This window comes from Thermobia domestica, chromosome 2 (assembly GCF_964235325.1).
Source record: "Thermobia domestica chromosome 2, izTheDome1.hap1.1, whole genome shotgun sequence".
NCBI classification, from domain to species: Eukaryota; Metazoa; Arthropoda; class Insecta; order Zygentoma; family Lepismatidae; genus Thermobia; species Thermobia domestica.
Genome location: NC_137455.1, coordinates 35,308,784 through 35,333,555, shown reverse-complemented (window position 1 = coordinate 35,333,555; position 24,772 = coordinate 35,308,784). Strand labels below are relative to the sequence as shown.

General features: G+C 35.1%; 1 protein-coding gene across 1 annotated transcript in view; it reads left to right on the top strand.

Annotated features, from left to right (window-relative positions):
• Positions 1–24,772, top strand: part of LOC145671415 (piezo-type mechanosensitive ion channel component-like) — a gene marked incomplete in the record, with an annotated part of 344,967 nt that overhangs the window by 243,640 nt on the left and 76,555 nt on the right. Inside the window, 8 exon segments of the mRNA XM_081740588.1 lie at positions 621–811; positions 5,180–5,381; positions 9,596–9,691; positions 10,271–10,427; positions 14,164–14,349; positions 17,686–17,861; positions 19,793–19,946; positions 20,571–20,734. Coding sequence (XP_081596714.1) covers positions 621–811; positions 5,180–5,381; positions 9,596–9,691; positions 10,271–10,427; positions 14,164–14,349; positions 17,686–17,861; positions 19,793–19,946; positions 20,571–20,734 — 1,326 coding nt within the window.

Genomic DNA, 24,772 nt, shown 5'->3' with positions numbered 1-24,772 from the left:
GCTCGATATTGAATTCTATAAAAAGAATTATCATGTTTGCACTGCAGATGTATTTGTTTTATCTTTCACTATCATAATAAGGGGGGCGGTGGCTCAGTGGTAGAGCGTTCACTTCCGGTGCTTGGGGTCCCTGGTTCGATCCCAGCTCGCGCCGTATGGACTTTGTGGTGGACAAACATCGTGCTCGTGGGTTTTATCGGGGTTCTCTCGTTTCCTCCCACTTTCTTCATTCCACCATTTCACTCATCTCTCATCATCACTGTCTCCTTTAGCCTCACCGGGATAAACGTGGGACGTAAAACTTAAAGATTTCATTTCATTTCACTAACATAATAGATTATTATTTATAGAAAAAACAGACACAACGAGATTGTATTTGTAGCGTTTAGGGGAGGGCTTTCTGAGTGGAATGCCCTTTCTGTCCCTCTTCGGTGTTCCTGATGTGGTAGCATACTTAAAATCGTGGTTTATAAGATTTGTTCTTCCCGGTGAAAGGGGTCGGCACATGATGCCATTACCCGGGGCGGCAAGTTGCCATTACCCTAATTCTTTGTTCATTTGCTTGATTACTTTTACTTTTAATATGCTAATTTTTCAATGCATTTTTCTTTTTTTTTTAGGTATTATCCTTGTGATGACGGTTCAGGCAGTAGTAAAAATTCGACAGAAGTACCAAAGACTAATCACTGGACGAATCGATTACCAGCCCGAAGTTTTGTTTCCAAATATTAAACGAAAAGAAGCCGACAAAGATATCTTCAGATGTGTGCAATATCTTTTGAATTACGGGTTTTACAAATTTGGTATCGAGGTATGTTCAAAGTAGATAAATGCTTATATCGTGAAAAATAATATTGAAAACAAAATTAAGCGAACATTACTTAAAATGGAATTCAGTTTTGTTTTTTGTTGAAATTTTTATATAATGTTTATTGTTTCTATATAGCGATCACTTCTATTTGTCTTTTTTTTCTTTTTTAATCTAATTGGGATCGTTTATTAGTTTCTTTTTCGATATGTTATGTGTTTTATTCAATTCATTTTATTTTAAATATCATGGCAGGGGGCCTTTCACTCAACAGTGAAAATACATGAAATAATTTAAGTTGATTATTTCAATTTTCTTCTATGTCCCCTGTCTCCTATAAAAATCGTTATTTGATATTGATCTGGCTATTTGTTTATTCGTCAGAATTCTGACGAGTGACGCATGACCTGCTGTATATATAAAGCAAGTCAAAATGATGGAGGACCCGTTTTCAGAAATTTATCCTGTGCAATCTAGTAAGCATATATTATTATTATGAGATATGTACTAAGAAAAGTAAATTGTCAAAGTTTTTTTCAAACATTTCACAAGTGTTCTGTGTGAGTTCTTTGTGTAACACGGCACACATCAAGCCAATTTCTATCTCCTGCCAAACCCTTTGTAGCATGTTGCGGTCAAAATCGGCAATTTATTTCATCAGGGTGTCTATCGGTCACGAAAGTCACAAAATCAGAAAACGGTCATGAAAGTCACGAAAAAGTCACGAAATTTAGCTTTTGGGTCATTATTTTTTTTTTTTTAAAACCGTACACATGTAAATACAGATTGGAAAATTTTGTTCTATAAAACGTCAAAATTCACCACCAAAAATGTCTATGGTCGGGTTTAGACGCTACCAAATCGCAAGCAAAGTACGTTTCTATCGCATGGGTGAAAATTCGGGAACAGGTCAAAACTCCCACAGCCAAAACCCCCACACTCAAGAAATGTCAAAATGCCCACACAAACGGTCATAACCCCCACACAAATGGACAAATCTCCCAAATACACAAACGGTCATAACCCCCACAGCCAAAACTGCCACACTCAAGAAATGTCAAAACGCCCACACAATCGGTTATAACTTCCGCACAAACGGACAAATCTCCCAAATGCACGAACGGTCATAACTCCCACACAAACGGACAAATCTCCCAAATGCACGAACGGTCATAACTCCCACAGCCAAAACCCCCACACTGGTAATCGGTCATAACCTCCAACGGTCATAACTCCCACACATAGCAACGGTCACAATCCCCACATAAATGGACAAAACCCCCACACAAATGGACAAAACTCCCACATGCAGAAATTGTCACAACTGTCACACAAATGGACAAAACCCCCACACAATCGGACAAATCTCCCACACTCTGAAATGATCCTGGTTGCATGTCTTGCCCTTGTACTTTTTAATAACATTTTTTATTCCACTTAAACTGATGTTGCAACTATTCTTCATGCACTGTTTTCTGACAGAAATACTAAAGTGAGCGTCATAAAGAGCCGCAACAAAGACGTGCAATCACGATCATTTCAGAGTTTGGGGGATTTGTCCGATTGTGTGGGGGTTTTGTCCATTTGTGTGGCAGTTGTGACAATTTCTGCATGTGGGAGTTTTGATAATTTGTGTGGGAGTTTTGTCCATTTGTGTGGGAGTTATGACCGATTGTGTGGGCGTTTTGATATTTCTTGAGTGTGGAGGTTTGGACCGTTCGTGCGTTTGGGAGATTTGTCCATTTGTGTGGGAGTTATGACCGATCGTGTGGGCGTTTTGACATTTCTTGAGTGTGGGGGCTTTGGTTGTGGGGGTTTTGACCTAGACCCGAAAATTCGGCTTAATTCGCACTCAAATTCGCTCTTGAAAATGTTAGGAAATTTTTTTATGATTTGGTAAAGAAAAGTCACGAAAAAGTCACGAAATTCCATTTTGGAATTTTAGTAGACACCCTGTTCATGCTCGTACTGACTCTTAGCGGTAGAAGGTGGAAACACTGCATAGACTGCATAGAAACTAAACTTTGAAAGTTAAACTTTCATGTCTCACAATAACATATGCTTATTAGATTTTACAAAACAAATATCTGAAATCGGGTCCGTCATTTTGGCTTGCCCTATATTTGTGTGTGAATTTGTTTTTCTTTTTATTATCTTTTCTGTTCTTCTTTATATTTCAATAAGAGACATTTGTAGCTTGAAAGTTCAATATTTCTGTTTGGTTTTATTCTTTAAATAAGTATCTAAATATCTATTATTTTGATTTATACATACCTAAAGTCTAAGACATATGGATCTAATAACTACGACTCGGAAAATTGTAGAATTTGGTAGGGGTTTGCTGAAACAGTGTTTTCAAATTGAATTTTGAGGTTCAAAATTCTAAATTTAGTTCCAACAAAAAGAATCATCTTCACCCAATCAAGAAATTCTCATTAAATAAACAGAAAATTTTCTGTTTCCATTTGTTATCCGTACATGTTGTGTGCCATGTAAGTCTCAGTTCTTTCGCGATCCCCATCTGCATTAACTTTGATTTGTTGCGTTCTTAACATTATCTACAACAATACATGATACATTTCGTGAAAAATATTTCACAAGGTAGGAAAGATATCAAAACGTAGGCTCAAGATGTCATAAGTTGGAGAAAGGAGAAAAAGTTTCCCGGCCTTTCTTAGATTTCGTAGAAAATGAAATTTTGCTACTTCCGACTAAAGCGAGTAAAATTACAAATGATCTTTGGTAGAATAAAAGAGCTTAAGTTAGTATTAAAAGAAAATCTCATCCGTAGCGAAAGTACCAATGTTACCAGAGAACTTTATAAGATAGAAAAACTGGAAGAAGCTATCAACTCAAGTTTTGTTTTGTACTTTTTTTCTCAAGAATAACGGGAATGGGGAATGGCGGAAACTTCATAACGAGGAACTACATAACTTATACGGTTTACCCAATATTGTTAGGGTCGTCAAGTCTAGGAGGCTTACGTGGGCAGGTCATGTAGTCAGGATGGAAGAAAGTAGAAACGCTTTCAAAGTCCAGACTGGAAGACCAATCGGAAAACGACCATTAGGAAGACCTAGGCGCAGATGATAGGACAACATTAAGATTCATCTCGCAGAGATATGAATACAAAGTAGAAACTGGATCCAATTGGCTAAGGATAGAAATCAGTGGAGAACTTTTGTGAACGCGGCATTGAACCTCCGGGTTCCATAAACCATAGAGTTAGTTAGTTAGTTATTTTTTCTCATAATTAAATTATCCATACATATACTTTTAATCTCTCTTATGGGGGACACGGTGACTCAGTGGTAGAGCGCTTACCTCTGGTGCGTAGGGTCCCTGGTTCGGTCTCAGGCCAAGTAACTTTTTTAATGGACAACATCGTGTTTGTGAATTTTCGCGAGGTTCTCCCGTTTCCTCCCACAATCTCACTCGAATTCTTCCATCATCATTCACTTGCCTTAATCATTTGTCTCCCTTAGCCTAAAAGATATAAACGAGGGACGTTAAACTGAAAGATTTCATTTCGATATCTCTTACGTTCTCCATTTACAGTTGTAGATCCAGTATAATAAATGTATTTACATAAAAAAGCGATACGAAGAATTCAGAGAAGGTAGATGCACAAAGTTTGTTTTTACATCCCTAGAAAAAATTGTTAAAGCTGTTCCTCTCCCTTCACACATGCATATTCATATACACATATAAAGCTAATCCGGCACTTTTTATACATCTACATTTATTGCAAGATACAAATTAATTTTTAGAAATGGGATATTCAGTTATTGATTGCGATTTTTCCTAGTTTGTAACTGGTTACTCTGTTGCAGTATCAAGCGAAGTCTGTATTCAATAAAGAATTGGGTACTTTGTGTCATTGTCGGTACATATTTGTCGTTCTAAAATTCTTGAGTTATTTACTGCCAAGTTAAGACCGTTAAAGGGCAAGAAAAGGAACTATTCAGTGCATTTCTATTATACTCCTCCAATCGTTAAAATGTCAACAAATCGAAGATCAAATTATGGTGTGCATTTATATTTTTGAAAGTTCAATTAAAGAAGTATTTCAAGTGATCAAATAGCTAGTCATGTAGAATTTGAAAAAAAAAAAAAAAAAGTTTGCCATGTAGTATAATTATTAATTAAGATAGTTTCCATTCCATCAAAATTTCCTTCAAAAACTTTTTTTTTTTTTATCTTTCCACTCATCATTTTTAGTACTTTTTTTCCACCAAAAATCCCTGCTAATAGCAGCAATATAGTAAAGAAAATGTTATAAATAAGTATTTTTTTCTACTTTTTATATTGTGTATTTTTATTCAGTTTTAATTTTTTCGATTTCTTTCAAGATCCTTTTTGTATTTCTAGGTATGTTTAATGACCACAGTAGCTGTAATAGGAACGAGATTAGATATGTACTCTTTGTGGTACGCTGTGTGGCTTGTCTGTTTATACCAAAGAGCGCGGGAGAGTCTTTCCAGAATATGGACCTTTTACATTGTATTCATTGCGGTTCTTGTACCATTGCAGTACCTGATGTGTGTTGGAGTTCCTCCAGGAATATGCTTAGGTAAGAACTTGTATTAGTGATATTCAGGTTTATGGACAGTTCATTGCAGGGATATCCGTAACCAGGTATAGCATTGAATACTTCGTCCAGAAATGTCAAATAACCGTATTTCAAATGAGAGAAACGAGATATTGATCAAAAACCCCAGTACTATGCTCGTTCCCTATGTATGGATGAGATTTCCTAGGCAGGATCATGAAACGAGACCTCGCCATTACGTTTACTAAATTTATGCATACTGCGCCGACTAGCCACTTTGTTACCCCAGAAATAGCACCACTGATACTACATTGCCCTAATATCATCTAATTTATATTGAAATTAAGACAATAATTTTATTGCTGCATTCTTGATAAGTTTAGTATTAAATAGTCTTCTTCTAGTCTAGGAGCAAAGAAAAAAAATGAAATATTGGAGTTTAACGCCCCACGATTATGTCCTAGAGGCTAAGGGAGACGATGATTAATGCATGTGAATGATGATGGAAGAATTGGAATGAGAAAGTGGGAGAAATGGGAGTACCTTGAGAAAACCCACGAGCACGATGTTGTCCACCACAAACTTTCTTGACCGGTGATCGAATCAAGGACTCCCCCACACTAGAGCACCAGAAGTAAGCGCTCTATCACTGAGTCACCGTGTCCTTTAGAAGCAGAGTAGCAAACTGCACAGAGTAGCAAATAAGGATACTGAATATGAAGGAATTGCATGTTGTAAAACTAAAGATATCATAAATTGCGTTACAATTTCTTAATGAATGCTCACAGAAATAACAGTTGCTGCTGCTATAAAACTATCCCAAGATTTTAGGAAAAATATAAACCATTGCTGACAGCAAAAAGTCGAAACAGCACTAGCATCAATGGTCCGTCATTATAATATCTCAATGGTCACTTCATTTGTGATAGTGCCCAGTTGTAAACCATATTTAAATGACAGTTAAGAGTCAATACTTGTGGTATTCTGTAAGACCTTTGTTCGATTTTAGATGAACTACGAAACTAGTCTACCTTTTGGTAATTTGCATCACTGAATAACAAATCAACTTTTTAACGTGATAATATCTGCGCCCATATAATCCATAAGAAGCTCCTCTTCTTAACTAGGAACTTTTTACTTCCATCCAGTTGACTAAAGTAGTCTGTAAAAATATAGCATAATAGCTGCCGTACATTTCCTCTTCGATCTACTTATCATAACCGGGAAGAGTTGAGTTGATTTTGAGTTTAACGTCCTTTTCAGCAGCGAGACTGTGTGAGACAGGACCTACTGATTTATGTGGAATCCGAACCACATTAGCCCTCGTCGGGAATCGAACCCGGGTCTCCGACGCCAAAGACGCGCACGCTAACAGCTTAGCCACGAAGAAGCTCTGTAACCGGGAAGAGTAGAAAGACCAATTTCATACCTACTACAACAGGTATTGCATTACAGTAGAGTTCAAAAAACTCGGCCTCGTAGAAAGAAGGGTGTCCGAGTTTGTGAAAATGCCGGGCTATCGGGAATGGAGTTAAAAAATGAATCAGAAAATACAGTACTGTACTTGTATGTATTGGTTGCCTGAGAATACAACAGAGAATAAACTGCCCAATTACCTTTAAACAAAGGAAAAGTACGTACTTTATGAAGGCATAGAGCCTAAAGCCGGGTTTTCGAGTGCCGAGTTTGCAGGATTCTGCTGTATTAAATTTCAAAATGTTTAATAAAAGTTTTCACTTCACCGTTATAATTTAGTTATCTTTGACCACTAAGATCTGGTGTCATACAATAAAAAAGTATATAGCTACCAAATAAATAAATAAATAAATAAGATAATTTCTTTTAAGTCAGTATTCATCTTTATATAATTCATTTTATTGTATAAGGAGCGTTCAGGAAAGAAACGAGTCGAAGGCTGTAATGTGCTTACGGGTGACAGAATGGTAATATTGTTGCGTGTGTAACAAATAGGCGTTCTGACAAGAGCACGAAGTTCACAACCTGCCGCTAGAGAGTCACATGTGCAAGCCACATGACATAAAGCCAGCAGAAGCAGACACCAATCATCCAGCTCGGTCAGTTGTGTTGTGATCAGCGCAACAGGGAAATGAATCCGTCAAAAGGAAGAGCAAAGAGGTGTTGTTCGTTTTCTGACGGCGGAAGGAGTAGGGGAACGGACATCCATCGAAGACTGTCGCAAGTGTACTGTGAACACTGCATGTCCCTTGCAAGGGTCAAGGAGTGGCACAAGCGCTTCAGTGAAGAACGGGTGTCGTTAGCCAATGATGCACGGTTTGGAACACCACACCGCATTACCGATGACATCGTCCAGCTGATTAATGCACTCATTCGCCAGGACCGCAGAGTTACAGTGAAAACTAGCCGCCGAGGTCAACTTGAGCGTCGGAAGTGTGCACACTATCATGATGGAAAGACTGAACTGGCGCAAAGTGTGCGCGCAATGAATGCCTCACAGTCTTCAAACATAACAGAAAGCCTGTCGAATGGCCCACTGTCTTGATCGTCTGCAGCGCTATGCCAGGGAAGGAAATAAATTCCTAGCACGAGTGGTGGCTGGAGATAAATCTTGGTGTCATCAGTTCGAACCAAAATCGAAACGACAGTCTCCAGTAGAAGCTTCCACAATAAAAAAAATAAATAAATAAAAAATAAATAAAAAAAGATTAAAAAATCCAAGATCCTCCACGCAAGTGCAGGAAAGGTTATGTTGACGTTCTTCTTTGACCAAGACGGCTGCCTTCTGATAGACTTCCTGCAGCATGGGACAACAGTGAATGCCCAGCGTTACGTGCAAACAACCAACCTTCGCCAAGCGATCAAATCGAAATGATCAGGCAAACTCATCCGTAGGGTCATTTTGCTCCATAACAATGTCCGATCTCATATGGCCAACACAGTCAGGGCAGTCGTGCAGAAATTCAAGTGAGAGGTTCTCGGTCACCCTCCATACAGTCCAGACCTCTCTTCCTGCAATTACGCCGTTTTTGGTACCCTTAAAAAGATTCTGAGGGACATACGATTCATCTCGGACGACGTTGTCCAGCAGTACGTTCGGAACTTGTTTGGAACGCAGCCCAGAGAATTCTACGAGACAGCCATTCAATTGCCTTGTATCGCAGTGGAACAAGTGCCTCAACAGCCAGGGCCAGTATTTCTAACATACAGGTAAGAATTTTTGTTCCTCGGCCTCCGACTCGTTTCTTTTTAAACGATCATTGTTGTAATCTACAGAAGTTATTTATTTTTAAGTTTCACTAAAGAGTGATAACATCCTTAAACATTCGTACGAAGTTGTTAACTGGGATATCTATTGTCGTTTGCGAATGAATGTAACTACGGAGTTCGTACCAATTTTGTAACCATGGGTGAACTAATGAAAGGTATGCAAAATATTGTTCACATAGCCATTACTATTCTACACGTGCGATGACAAAACACAAACTGGGACGAACACTAAATATTCAATTAACTGACACTTATTATAAAATCAGTGATCTCTAGTATCTGTACAAACTCACACATGGCCAACTCAGGTCCGAAACGCTGCTCACAAAATTGTATTTCCGAATTCCATTTAAACAAGCATGTAACACACATCTTTTTCATATAGTACGTCCTTGACTGTCAACGCCCTCTGTTCTTCGTAAGCTGTACAACGAAATGTCACATACACCTACAAATTCTTTGAATTCTGAAGCTTCATATAACTCTACATTACGACGTCATTTTAATAGATAAATTCCAGTCAGCAACCGTCAATATTTCTTCTTCTTCTTCTTCTTCGTATTATTATTATTATTTAATATAATAATAATAATAATAATAATAATAATAATATAATAATAATAATAAATACAACGCCTCTAATGTTCCCTCGTGTTTCTTCAAATTCTCTCCAACCGTTCAAGTCCAGAAGGATTGTTGCAGCGGTTATCCTTTCCTGCTAGTACCCAAATTCCATAAGGTGCCATACACACACACATAGTTACTTTTTTTTTTCTCAATCTATGCTTTTCAGAACCTTAGTTGGTTCCAGACTTATTAGATTAGATAGATGTATAACGTGTGGAGAGTTGCATATATATATATATATATATAACAAATTGTATATGTGATTGAAATATATATATATTTAAAAACTGGTAAGTTTTTAACGTTAAGGAAGTTTTAATGTAAGATTACTTTAAAAGTAAAATGTGTCTTCTTTTCTCCAGATTTTCCGTGGTATGAAGCAGCTAAATTAAGAGCAATGCAGCTATGGATGTTCCTTCCAGATTACAAACATCCTCCTCAGGCCTACAAAATATTTTGTAAGTATTCTATCTCAACGTCATGAGTTTATATGCTTTTTTATTATTAAAAAAAAGTGGTAACAATAACACAATTCTTATTTGCATCTAATTTAAATAATATATGAACTAAATGTTAATGGCTAAGAAATATTTTATTTTATACAGTATTTTTTTTTTGTAAATGTATATAATATATAAAAATGCAGACGCCTTATGAGTAATGATTTTTAATAAGAGGAACATAGAGTTTATAAGGCACACGGCATTTTTTTTATAGCATTATTCGACAAAATTTACAGGGGTAGGGAAAGAAAGTATCCCCTAAGCTTCACCTGACTGCGGATATGATAGCAAATATGTACAAAATAATTTGTTTGTCAAATCTCACTTCTCTTATTTTACTTGAATAATATATGAAAATAAAAACTGAAAAATGCCACAAAATTATTATTACCAAAAATGAATGTTACTTCTTTCTACCATATAAATATCAAATAATAAATTTTGTAGTATTCTTTGTTATTTTTGAAAATTTAGGTTGAATATCTTATAAGCGATTTCATCCTGGATTTATATCACCTGTGTATTTATTTTTAGGTGATTTCATTTTGCTACTTCTGGTTTGCCGTCAGAAAGTTGTATTTAACATTGAAAAGGAGTCTACATTTTATCCTGGGGGAAGCAACAAGGAGATTATACTGGATGTTGATAGTTCAGAACATAATCCCGTCCCGGACTTTCTGTGTGAAGTCAGGTAAGGAGAAATGATCGGAACTCAAAAGGAAAAGAAAATTGTATTCAGTGAGCACAGAAATTTTCCTCTCTGCAATTTCCAGCATAATTAATGATTATTCAGTTTTATTTCTAACTTCTCTCACTCTTATTATAAACTGAGTACACCACGATTTCTTTGGTGACACGAAATTTACAATACATTTTTCCTTCGTCATCTTTCAGTCATTGTATTTACATGTTTATCAAACAGAGTTATCGTAGATACAAATATACAAAATAAGTGATGGTTTCTGTTGGTTTCTCGCGAGCGCAGCTATAGGTGGACAAACAAATTTCAATTTCATTCTCGATTGTTTTCTTTCTATAAAAGACATTCTTAAGAGATTGCAAGTATCAACTATTTATCAAATGTTACATTAAAGTGTCTATTTTTAACATTACACCATGTATCTTTATATACAGGGTGTTTCAAATAAAACACCAACATGTTTGGGAGGTGATTTTTGACACCAAGATAAAGCAAAAATTGTAGAATAACCTGAGTGCAGAAATCCGTCGTTTCAGAGTTATAGGCTGCCGAAAACATGAAAAAATTGATTTTAAAGGTCCATAGCGCCAATACTATGGCTCTAATATGTTGGATCAAGACTTCACTTAGGAACTAGTATGTAGCCTATCCAAATATCCACGTTTCAGAATCCTGCAGTACTTCCGCAACATTTTTTGTAGAAGTAGTTGGTGAGTACTGCAAATTATATGCGCGTAGCCAATCTCCCTTTATAAATATTGTTACGTGAGTACCGCAGGATTCTAAAAGATGGATATTTGGATAGGGCACATACTAGTTCCTAAGTGAAGTCTTGATCCGACTACGGTAGGTTTTATAGTATTGGAGCTATGGACCTTAGAAGTTCATTTTTTCATGTTTTCGGCCGTCCATAACTCCGAAATAACGGATTTCTGCACCCAGATTGGTCTTGTATATGTATAGAGGTATCATCCAAACGTTGTCGGTGTTGTTTTAAAACACCCTGTATAATTAAGCATAATTAAATGAACATTTAACATTTTTTATTGTTAGAATTTTATTTCTCCAAAATACTTTTTATTTATTTATTTAACATGTTTCGTGACGATACACGAAGAGTGAAAAAGTGCATGACTAGATCGGGACTTGAACTCGGGACCTTCAGCGTACCGTACCGATGCGTTAATCACTGGACTACCCAGTTCTTACCCTTAAGAACATACACCGTCCCACTCTTGCAGTCGGTGTTCTTTTACTCAGACAAATGTCTTGTACCACGCAACTCCCTGTGTACTTGAACAATGCAGTGTCCCTTTTTAGAACACCTCCCATTATTGTATTATCATTATAATAACGAATGGTGGAAACAAGCGATGAATGAAAGAACACCGACTGCAATAGTGAGAAGGTGTATGGCTGTTCAAAGAACGGACTGGGTAGCGTAGTGATTAACGTATCGCCACGATACGCCGAAGATCCCAGGTTCGAGCCTCGGTCCAGTCATGTATTTTGTCACTCTTCATGTATCATTGAATTCGCACTATAGAGGAATTGGTGTATAAAAAATGGGTTGTTTCTTTCATTCGTTATTATAATGTTTCGCTACGTGTTTACCACGTGGGTGCTAGAACTGAATCTAATATTAAAGGAGCTAAACTTATTTTGCCTTTCATCGCCAACCTTTTTATATTTCTTTACTATGAACATGAATATTCAGAATAAGATTATACTAATGCTGTAAAATTGGAAAATAGATCAAAATTTAAGATCTGATCGGGGAATATCACCTCTTTCAAATTACCCTCTAATACTTATTTTTTAAAGCCCAGGCTTCTGTGTCCAGATATACAGGGTGTTACAAAAATGTGTCACAATATTTTGTTAACAGATTCCTCACATCAAAATAAGAAAAAAAAAGTTCATATGGGCTTGTGCCCAAAAGTGGATACTTTCAGAGTTATAGGGTGCCGAAAACGTGAAATAAGTGAACGTTGAAAGTTGATAGCTCCACTACTGTAGGACTTATCGTAGTCGGGTCAAAACATTACTGAGGAACCAATATGTGAACTGTCCAAATATCCATGTTTAAGAATGTGCTGCAGTACTTGCACATCAATTTTTAGAGAGGTAGATGGGAAATGATCAAGTACTCCCAAACAGGCTCTCTAAAAATGATTGTGTAAGTACCGGAGGTTCTGAAAGATGGATATTTGGGTAGTTCACATATTAGTTGCTCAGTGATGTCTTGACTCGACTACGATCGGTCCGATAGTAGTGGAACTATGGACCTTTAAAGTTTATTTTTTCACGTTTTCAGCACCCTAAAACTAAGAAACTAAGCACTTCTGACCACAGGTCCATATGAACTTTTTTCTTATTTTGATGTAAGGAATCTATTTTTAAAAAAATGTGACAAATTTTGTAACGCCTTGTATAATCTCTCTATCATTTCAACTGGAAGAACCAAACTGTTAAATCTTAGATTAAGTTAAACACATACATAATAAGAACTAATAAATTTAAGTGTATTGTAAATTTTGTGTCAACAGAAAAAGCGCGGTGTATTCGGTTTATGATGTGATTGAGAAAGCCTAAAAGTAAAATTGAATAATCAATAATTACGCTATTAGCTATTTAAAGGAAACTGCAGAAGGAGAAATATTCTGATTCAATAATACAAGATGTAGGGAAGACCTATTACAAAATATAGGACACTCGGTCGAAAAAGTATATCAGCTTTTTTTCTGGCCAGCAATCCTGAGTGAGGTTTCCCAGCGTTTTCCCTTATTTATACCAGCCAAATGCCGGATGGTACCTAACATATAGGTCCCTTCTGCTTCATTCCTTCCTTTCCTTTCCTCGGATAGTGTGATCGCTGAGGAACATCATCCCTCATACGTGACAGGCTAGAATGGTCATAGATGCCGAAAGCCCAGAAATCTATATGCTAATCCTAATCTTAAAATGTAGGGAAGAAAAGGTAATGGAAATAAGAAGTCAGCTCAAAATAGGAAAGGGATGAAAGCAGCGTCAAATCAATCAAAAGATTGATGACCGCGAAAAAGAATTGCGTTACCAAGAATTTTCTGGTATCTGCCGAAAACGTAGCAATAAGAAGTTGATCTCATAATAGTAATAAGATGATCTAATAACAGTAATAATAAGAAGTTGATCTAATAATAATTGGCCTAATAATAGTAATAAGAAGTTGATCTAATAATAGTAATATGAAGTTGATCTAATAAGAGTAATATGAAGTTGATCTAATAAGAGTAATATGAAGTTGATCTATTAATAGTAATATGAAGTTGATCTAATAAGAGTAATATGAAGTTGATCTATTAATAGTAATATGAAGTTGATCTAATAAGAGTAATATGAAGTTGATCTAATAAGAGTAATATGAAGTTGATCTAATAATAGTAATACGAAGTTGATCTAATAAGAGTAATATGAAGTTGATCTAATAATAGTAATATGAAGTTGATCTCATAATAGTAATATGAAATGATCTAATAAGAGTAATATGAAGTTGATCTAATAATAGTAATACGAAGTTGATCTAGTAATAGTAATAAGTTGATCTAATAAGAGTAATATGAAGTTGATCTAATAATAGTAATAACACGATGATCTAATAATAGTAATAATATGATGATCTAACAATAGTAATAAGGTGATGATCTAATAGTAATAATAGTAAGTCGATCTCTCTTTTGTATTGCAGGTCATGGTTGGACATTGTAAAGAAGATAATATTTTCATCGTTTTTCTGGGTGACGTTAGGCATTGTTTTCCTATCAGGTACCAATAGAGTGAACATCTTTGCTCTTGGGTATCTGGTGGGTTCCTTCACCTTTTTGTGGCTCGGCAATGACTTTTACTTGCGACAAGTCGACACGATTCTTAAGTGGTAAGTCCAAATTCCCCGTAAACTCTATCTGTATGTGTGTGACCTTCGTTCTTATTCCTTGCGTTAAGTTTAAAACGCATCAATTAATAGGAGAGTGTTACAAGAAATATATAATAGAAAAAAAAAGTGTGAAAAACTGTGCAGAATGTAAGATGAAAATCAGTAGCATGGTCAAGTTGAACTGTATTAACGTTGCTGGAGAAGTTCGATCCAGCCATGCAATAGGCTAGTTGTCGCCCGGGGTAAGAACTCGCCTTAGCCCCCCCCCCTTCCCCTACAAATATCTGATAATTCACCGATCCACAAAATATATTATGCTTTTCTTCCTATATACTTCTTTCGCCATTTTTATTCTAACCTTCATTCTTCGTTCATACTCCACATTTTTACCAATAACACTATCTGAATACTCAGAATTTAGCAATCTGTATATATACCAAAACTTCTTTTTGGAGATCAAACCAGTGACGTAACTAAGAGGGAGGGGCGCAAAATGGCAAATATTTTTACTATAAGGCAAGGAAAGAAGTTTTAGCAAACTAAAATTCATAAAAAAATGACCTCAAGCACTTAATAGGACAACAACGACTTACTAATCTTAGGATCATATCCATAGAGCATAAGTTAGCTTCAAAGTTATTTTTTGAGGACATTGCAAAATCCCCCTTCCCCCTCCCCTGATCAACCAAACCAAAACGCTCTCCGACTACACCTGCTATTGGTATCACAAGTAATTCTCCTATTCTATTTTTTTCTTGAAGTAGTAAAGCTTGATTCCAAAATTGCAGTATATAATGTAATTTTTTAGTACAGGATAAAACACCAAAGTAATTAGTAATTGATTGCCAAATGATCTGAGAGTGCTATACTTGACATATTATTATAGTCATATCGTAATAACTGCAAATCACCATGTTTTTGGAATTATATCGCGATATGCATATGTATAGAATGAATCAACAGTTTGTTGCTGTAGAATAGAATATTTAATTATGACAAACAGTCAAGCTGTTATCTCGCGTATTGTACTCGGACATTTTGCAAATATCTTAAATCGATGTAAGTTAAATGAGAAGACAAAAGGCTGGGACTAAAATTTAACTTTGCGGGGTCTTTTGACTGCAATGACTTTTACAATGTCCTCAAAAAATAACTTTGAAGCTAACTTATGCTCTATGGATATGATCCTAAGGATAGTAAATCGTTGTTGTTGTATTAAGTTTCTGAGGTCATTTTTTTTTTATGATCTTTAGTTTGCTAAAACTCTTTTCCTTTTCTTATAGTGAAAATATTTGCCCAGTTTTGCGCCCCTCCCCCTTAGTTATGTCACTGGTTCGATCTCCAAAAAGAAGTTTTGGTATATATACAGATTGCTATATTCTTAGTATTCCGATAGTGTTATTGGTAAAAATGTGGAGTGTGAACGAAGAATAAAGATTAGAATAAAAATGGCGAAAGAGGTATATAGGAAGAAAAGCATAATATATTTTGTGGATCGGTGAATTATCAGATATTTGTAATGAAATATTATAGTGTCCAATCAAAAACATGAACACTATGCAAAAACGATGGATAAACGACTAGAGATCTTGAAAATGTATGTGTAAAGAGAATGAAGAAGTTAACTGGATGAAACAAGAAGGCAATGAGCAATTGTTGAAGAAATGTGAAGCTGAAAGCAAAAGTATAGTTAAAAAAGTTAATTAGACACTAATAAAAAATTGGATAAGACACCACCTTTAGTTTTTCTTTTCATGTAGTCAACTAATTTCTGATTCAAGTGTCTTTTGTTTCAACTACTGTCTGTCAACACTTTGTCAGCTAAAAATTGATGTTCTCTTCATAAATGTACCATTTCATCAATAACTAGTATAGTTATCTAGATAAAATAATATAGTTAATGTAGAAACCTGCAGTTGTTTAAATTCAATGATATTATTTATCCAAATGTAGCAACACTCTTATACGAAAAATTAGACGATAAGTCTTTAGAAGTAAGTTCTACTAAATTCTAACGTTCGTGGTTAGCGCATCCAGCTATTAATAATTGATGAATTCTATCTTATAACAAGATCATACATACGGAGATAAGCTAATAATCCACGGCACTATCTTGTAACAAAATTGCAAATGTGAAGATGTAATTTTCTGGATAAACACCAAGTGGATAAACAATAAGACAAAATTGAATGAGACCTGGGTTCGATTCCACTTTGGCGCCTAATTGAGATTTTTAATATGGTGAATTAAAAACAAAACAAAAATTCAATTAAAAACCAATCGCAAATTTCGAAGACAATGAATATAGTATATTGTAATAGGCGTCATGAATCTTACTTTGCTGATTTCGAATTTTCAGCACAGGACGGGGGGGATCAAACGCTTGAGTACAATCACAAGTTGAGGGGCATCAGACAGATAATAGCAACTCGCTACTTCACTCAGTTCTTTTTATTTTGTGTTTATTTATTTTCTTAAACGTAAGATCGCTCACTACGTAAAATTTATATTGCTTTGAAATTATAAAAAGACTCAAGCATTTCTAAAAGTATCTATATTGTGTAATTCAGTGTTTATCCGAGAATCTAAGCCCAGTTTTAGCAGTTATTTCATAGTGAACATATCTGAGAAAGCAAGGCGGTTGGAGGTGTTATACTGGCTAGTATTCACTACTTTGACAAGAGTGCTACTTTATACGATGCTTCACTAACGCGCTTGCCTTCGCTGCGAGCGGTCCGTAGTTCCATTCCCGGTGGGGGCACTCAGTCGAAAAAGTGTAAAAAGCTTAGGCCAGCCAATTCGAATGAGGTTTTCCTGGATTTTCCTCATTCATACCAGGCAAATGCTGGAATGGTATCTAACATACAGGTCCCAGCTGCTTCTTTCCTTTTCCAATCCTTTCTTCCTTGCCTTTTCTCGGATAGTGTGCTCGCCGAGGGACGTCATCCCTCATACGTTATGGGCTAAATGGTCATCGATGCCGAGAGCCCAAAAATCTAAATCCTAAATCCTTTATACGATGCAATAAGTTCAGTCTGCTGCATCATCACGTGTTGTGTAATTTAGTGGAGCAAACAACACTTTTAGTGATGGTCAAAAACAATGTTCTAACAATGGGTAGGTTTTTATTCCTTTGTTTGGGATTTACCTATTTTGTAACAAAGAATTAGTTCATCTTATAACTATGGAAACTGCATAAACTAAATGTAACATTTTATTTTCATAGTAAAATTCATGTTGCATTTGAATCTATTATAATAATGCGGTATATGAATAAGCGTTAATGTAATTATGACGAAAACTTATTTTTTTCTTTTCTTTTAAAATTTTCTTCAGGTGGAATTACCTTTTGGGATACAATGTGGCTGTCATATTTATTAAAATGATTCTTCAAATGGTTGGTTGTATATTCTTAAGTGATCTACAGAGATCAGCGTGCTGGCTTGTTCAGTTGTTGGGGATAGCTTGTGTATCGAAATTTGGCAATGAGTACAGAGAAGCAGGCATAGATGGTATGTTCACAATTTTCTTTTCTTTCTTTTTCTGTTAAATTATCATTGTCAACCTAGGTTGTTACTCCTTTAAAATCTACTTGAGAATGTAACATTTCTACTTATAGAGCACTTTGAGTAGACCCAGATTGGTAGCATTAGCTCAAGGTACATTTTACATTGCCCATATTGCTAATGTTAAATGAACGCACCTATGTTGTGCTATGAGGTATTTTGGGGATCTCCACCAGTGTTTTGATACGTCAAAAAGAATAATGTGTTTAAATGATAAACAAAATTCAAAGTAATAGTTAATATATATATTTTGTATCGTTCTTAATGTGTTGAAGTGTGTGTTTATGTAGCGAGTGTCGGCTATGTAACTCTAAAGTGTTAGACAATTCTCAGGCAATAGAGGATAGGTTAACTGGATCATACCTGAAGCAGATGATGAGGACAAGACACTTGCCAAGGTTAGCTATCTCTGATGTACGCTACCAGTCTATTCGAGTAACTTTGTAATTCAAATCTCGATGACCGATTAACTAAGATTCACTATGTACGGTTCATTAAATCTCGCTCATGATGCTGTCTCGGACTAACTCCAAATCAAATCTAATCCCAGATCTAACTGACCATGACGAAATAGACTGAAGTATTTATACAACAAAGATGCTTGCACTGCAGCTCATGGCTTCCAAAATTCGGACTGAAATCGCAACACATGCGTATGAGATTTCTCTGAAGATATCTTAGTTCACCAATTCTTCTTAAAGATTGAGTATCATGTCAAAACACTGAATTTTACGTAACTTACATAACGCTGTGCGATGCAATATATTTGTGTTAATAACAACAAAACGTGGAATTACAAAATGCTTACATTAATATAAAATCTTTCAGACAGTTTACAACATTCACAGACTTCGTTTTGTAAAACTGGAATTCCAAAACAGAAACAAAAACAAACTTTGATATTCGTTAAATAATAATAATAATAATAATAATAATAATAATAATAATAATAATAATACACATAATATTTCGAATAATGAGAATAAAATGTTAAGCTCCTTGACATTATTTAAGTGCATCTTCATCTTCATGTCAGAGATTGAGATTTGATTAACAGCACTTTTTAATATTTCATAATTTTTATTAAGTATTTTGTATTTTGTTATAAATTGAGTGTGTACAGTATGGTCATTCGGTGATATCTTTTTGAAATAAGAATTATTGCGAATAGAAAGAAACTATCAGAAGTGCCCTTTTTCACATTAGAATATTAATAAAATTAGTAAGTATTAAAAAAACAGAAATTTGAATATTGTATTAATTGCCCTTTTTTTTCCTCTTTTAGAAGTGGAATATTTGAAAGTGCTGAAAAACATATTTGTTCATTTTTAATTAAAAGTTTATGTACCGAATTTTCCTCATCCAACGTAAGTGAATTCTCAAAGAAAATTCACATTTTTATTATTATTATTATTATTTAGTTTCCACTGTAGGTAAGAATACAGGGCTTTTCAAATCGAGTTGGGTAGCTAGGTTTTTTCGAACAAGACTAAACCTCTTTTTTAAATTAGTAATTTGGAAATGGATGCAAGTGCTTGACCATCTAACCTAAGCAGAACCGTGTTTCTCTAAATTACATCAAACTATATTGAAATCAGTCAATTCATTCCCAAGTTTTTGAGGAAAAAGATTATATAGACGAGGCGATGAAATATGAACTCCTACAGGCAATGTACAACAGCTTCCTATTATATAAATTATCTTAAGATATTAGTGTAAATAAGCATTTCTCGTATATATATATATATATAATTTCGTTCTATTCATCTTTAGCAGTTTTGAAGTCATCATAAGCTCAGGGAGCCTGTTTATGAGTAAATAAGATAATTACACGAAAAGCTCATAAATCAATTTTCGTTAAATATCTGTTTTTCCAGATCAAAGAGAATGTGTTGTACCAAGAGAAGAAACAGGATTGGCGTGGGATGGCGTCTGTTTTGGATTTCTTCTAATGCAGCGCCGAATTTTCAAGAGTTTCTACTTCTTTCATGTTGTTACTGAAGTCAAAGTTCAAACTATTTTGGCATCAAGGTAAGTATGTATATTTATTCCTTTATTAATAATAATAATAACAATGATGCACATACATCTAATAGTGACACACATAGTCCTAACAGTGACATACATTCAACAGTGACACACATACATCTAATAGTGACATACTCCTAAGTGACACACATCAGAGTGACATAGTCCTAACAGTGATGCACACACATCTAACAGTGACATACATAGTCGTAACAGTAACGCACATACATCTAACAGTGACGCACATACATCTAATAGTGACACTCATAGTCGTAACAGTGACGCACACACATCTAACAATGGCATACATAGTCCTAACAGTGACGTACATACTTCTAACAGTGACATACATAGTCGTAACAGTGACGCACATACATCTAACAGTGACACACAATCCTAACAGTGACGCATATACATTTAACGGTTACATTCATACATCTGACAGTGATACACATATATTAATGGTGATGCACATACTCTTAACAGTGACATACATAATACTTAGTGACACAGTTCTAATAGTGACACACATTGGCCTAACAGTGACACACATACATCTAGTAGTGACGTACTATTGCTTGAATTTTGTTTGTAAAATTAAAGTTTATTCTTATTATTTTCTTATAGGGGAGCTGAACTCATTGAGGAATTAATGAAAAAACAAATGAAGGAGCAGCATGAGCAAGAAAAGAAAATTTTGGAGAAAATAAAAGTGAAAATGGAAAGAATCAAAGCATCGCAACAGAAGGTTCAAAAACCCAATTATAAAGATCCTCAGAGTCATTATGAAGGTATGTTATGCTGGGTAATAATAATAGTTTATATAGATCTTTAATAGTAACCTTTTTCAGTGTGCGTATCTATATCATAAAATCATACATACATCTATATCAAAATCTAATTCACTAAATTTTCAGTTATAAAGTTTATTGCTAATTTAATCTGAAACTATATTTCTAATGTGTGTTGACTAATAATCTGCATTTATTAATTTAAAGGACAAGTTTGGATTATTATATATCTTTTAGACTTCGTATTATTTAGTCTTAAATTGCGGAATTTGTCTTAATGTACGAAGTATGAAATGAATTGTTTAATAATAAGGACCAGGGTAAATGTTAGTTTGTTTGGACAACTTTTTAAAATATCCTTACAGAAAAATAGGAAGAATGTAATTGGGTTAATAGATATACAAACTGACTACACTCAAACTGACTACACTCTGACTAATACACTTTTTAATTATTTAAACTGTTGATTGTATAATTAACTTGAACTCAGATTTCGGTTTCTTGTCATAAATTCTTTTTGAGGTTGTTCAAGGTAGTACGAAAAACCGTCATTTCTTGAATGTTAAACGTTGTGTGCTCCTGTGTATTCAAATGATTACGACACAAGAGAGGCGCCCACAGGTTTTCTCCAAGGCTGGAAGGGGAAGGCAAAAGAACGACACACACCTCGATGCATGTGTGTACAAAATACTTAATCTGAATACCACTCATTCTAACTTTGGAACTTCTTGTATTAAATTAAAAGACAAATTGTGACCAAAGCATATATTAACTAATAAATAATAGCATTATGGTTTCGGCAAAGTATCTTTCCCTTCATCAGATAAATAATGTGTCTGATGAAGGCAAAGGTACTTTGCCGAAACTGTAACGCTATTATTTATTAGATAGTATATGGTTTGGTCAGAATTCTTTTATTTCATACAAAATACTTCATTTATGCATCTTGTATATCTGTATTAATACAGTAAATATACAATAATACGAAATACACTATAATTATACAAATGCTATAGTATATTAATATGTTTTTACTTTTATTTCGAGGAACGGAACCCTCTTCAAAAAATCCAGAAGAATGCAATTGCCGCCCCTCTTAACCCCCTACGGGCTACCACGGACACATTCTTTAGTGTGCATGTTCATACGTTTTCACTCCCTGTGAAACGCAGAATTTTCGCTGTTCATCCAGTGTCGTCAGGCAATTACCTGGATGAAGAGACTGACTCGAGTCTAGAAGGGTACAAATTATAGTGTTGAGAACCGATACCTGCATCATATATAACGACTGGCATGGTTGAGCGGTAAAAAGCATTAAGTTGACGATCATAAGATCTATTCGTCGTGGGTTCGAATTCCGCATATGATATAAGGTATTATATAGTGTTATTTCGCCATTCATTTCGTTATCATCGGTAATTCTTCGCCGTCTACTGTGACCTAAAGAACACATCGTGAGACATAAAACTCAAAATAAACAAATAAAATATCTCACATCCTTCAGTTAATTTTCCTCCATTTGGGGTTAGCCCTTCATGAATTGTAACAGGGTAATTTCGTATGACAGTTACTTTTGATATTTCCTAATGTTTTCTGATAATAAATTAAATCAATTAATAAGTTTGTGAATTAAAAATAAATTTGAAAAAGGATTTTTCTATGATATTATAACTAATTTCACTTATAGGTAGACAGACGTTGTTGCGAAGTATAAGAGGTTAGGCTGGAGTTCTGTAAGAATATGGTGTGAAGGCATGCGTTTAATTTTTAAAGTGAGGCTTTTCATTTGTGTCCCTTTCCCCGTAATCCGTAGAATTGTTTTCGTATCTTGTTCTATGGTTTTGCTCTTTTATTTAAAGTGATTTCAAGTTCAAGATCTTCAGTTTTATTTTCTAGAAATGAGAAATGTACGAGGTACATTGCATGAAGCTACTGTAATATCTTAAACACAATTAGTTCTGATTATCTTAATATGAATTTGATTTACACGCGCCTTTGGCGTGGGAGACCCGGGATTGATTCCCGACGGGAGCTCATGTGGTTCGGATTCCACGTTATCAGTAGGTCCCATCTCATATAGCGTCGCTGTTGAAAGGGACGTTAAACTCAAAATCAGCTCAAATCAAATCAATTAATTTGATTTATAGTCGTCTAAGAAGAGAGCGTAAATTTTATACTTCAGATAAAAAATTCTTGATTCAATTTTCATGGTGTAAACTCAATTGAACCATCGAAGGTTCGTATTTGTAAAAATTTTGGAGATCTTGTAACTTAAAGTTTTTAAACTTACAACCGAAAACCAGTCAAACTTAAAATTTGCTACTTGTGTAATATATAGAGGTTAACAATTACCGTAATATATATTATAAATAAGTGAATAATTATGTGGTCTTTTAGCTTCAAATTGTGTGTTTTAAATATTAACATGTAACATGTCTCGCTAATAAAAGTGCATACTCACTTTTTTTTTTTTTTTTTTTTTTTTTTTTTTTAATAATAATAATAACTTTAGAACGAATGGGCTAGTGCAAATACAGTTTTCGAAAACTTACAGATAATTATTTTTCTTTATGTCAAGGAAATGTCAAATTTGATTTGTTTGAAGTTATTAGAGAAGTACGAACAGGTTCAAAAAGAACTGAATTCCCATTTTACTTTCAGAAGCTGATATTTTTCAGCTGACAGAATTGAAACGAAAAAGATAGTAGATCCTTTAGAAGCCTAATCGCTGCGAAATTAAAATTTTACAGTAATTATGTGGTATCTTCAAATTGATAAAAGATATTCGAAATGTGGAACAAGAGCGCCCTAGACAATATTATTTTGCATGAGGTACCGTTATCACAAGTCACCTAGTAGCTTCTCGTTTGCAACCATTTATAAACGCAAAAATAAATTCCGATTTTCTAAATGGCTGGGAATCGAAAGTAGACAAGTGAATCGTGATAACCGTATCTTATGTAAAATAATATTGTCTCGCGAGCTCTTGTTCCACTTTTCGATTATCTTTTATCTATTTGAAAATATCACGTCATTACTGTAAACTTAGCGGTATTTTAATTTCGCCCTGATGGGGCCTCTTAAAACTTTTCTTTCAAATACTTCCCACGAGTTGTAGTACTTTTAAACTTAGACGTTTTTCGAATGTGATTATACATGTGTGAAGTGGGTATTCATTATTGTTGGCGAGTTTGTGATGTGTGTATTCTTTACTATTATTTGTGTGTGTTTTTAACTGTGTCACTTTACTTCTTTTTGCAATAGCTAATTTATGTGTGTATTGGAAATACGGCTATTCTACAGCATGGTGATATAATGAGATTGTCACTGTTTTTCTTGCAGCTGACCCCATGGAACCTCGTTCTAGCGTGTCTTCCCCTCTCGATAGAAGCCCTCAGGGCTACCACACACCTGTCGATCAAGACCCTTCTTCAGGGCCACCCTTTACTCCTCGTCATTTATCTCACCTTCTGCAATCTGGAAGTGCTCCCACCCCTTCCTCTGCTGCTCTCACAATTTCCCTTGATGGCTATTTGGAGCAGAGAATTTCCTTTGGATCCCCTCAGACTTCCGAACTGCATCACCCACCGATCACCCCTTCGGAGGAATCTTTTCCAGTATTCTCCCCGCCTCCATATGACGCTGTGCAAGGGATTCGACGCCCATCTCAGCCAGCTATTGGCCCGCCATGGCTTCCGCTTAGCACTCCACGTCAATCGTTTTCACTGTCACCAGTCCCATCGCACCATACATGTAACGTAAAACCAATAGAGCTTGGTAGCATGCCTTTGCAGATCAGTGCGGTAGAGCATTTTCGTTATATTTTTTTAAAGTAAAAGACTAGATAAATGCTGTGTGTATATAAATATAGTGTTGGCCACTGAAAATAGCTCTCAAGATTTGACAACTAACAGTTAAATTAGAATTAACAAGTGTATTTTCTTAAGAACAATTTCATATTTTATGAGAACGTTGAAACAGAAGTGTAAAGCACAGATTAATGTACTTTTGTACCATGAGATCATAGTATTATTTTGC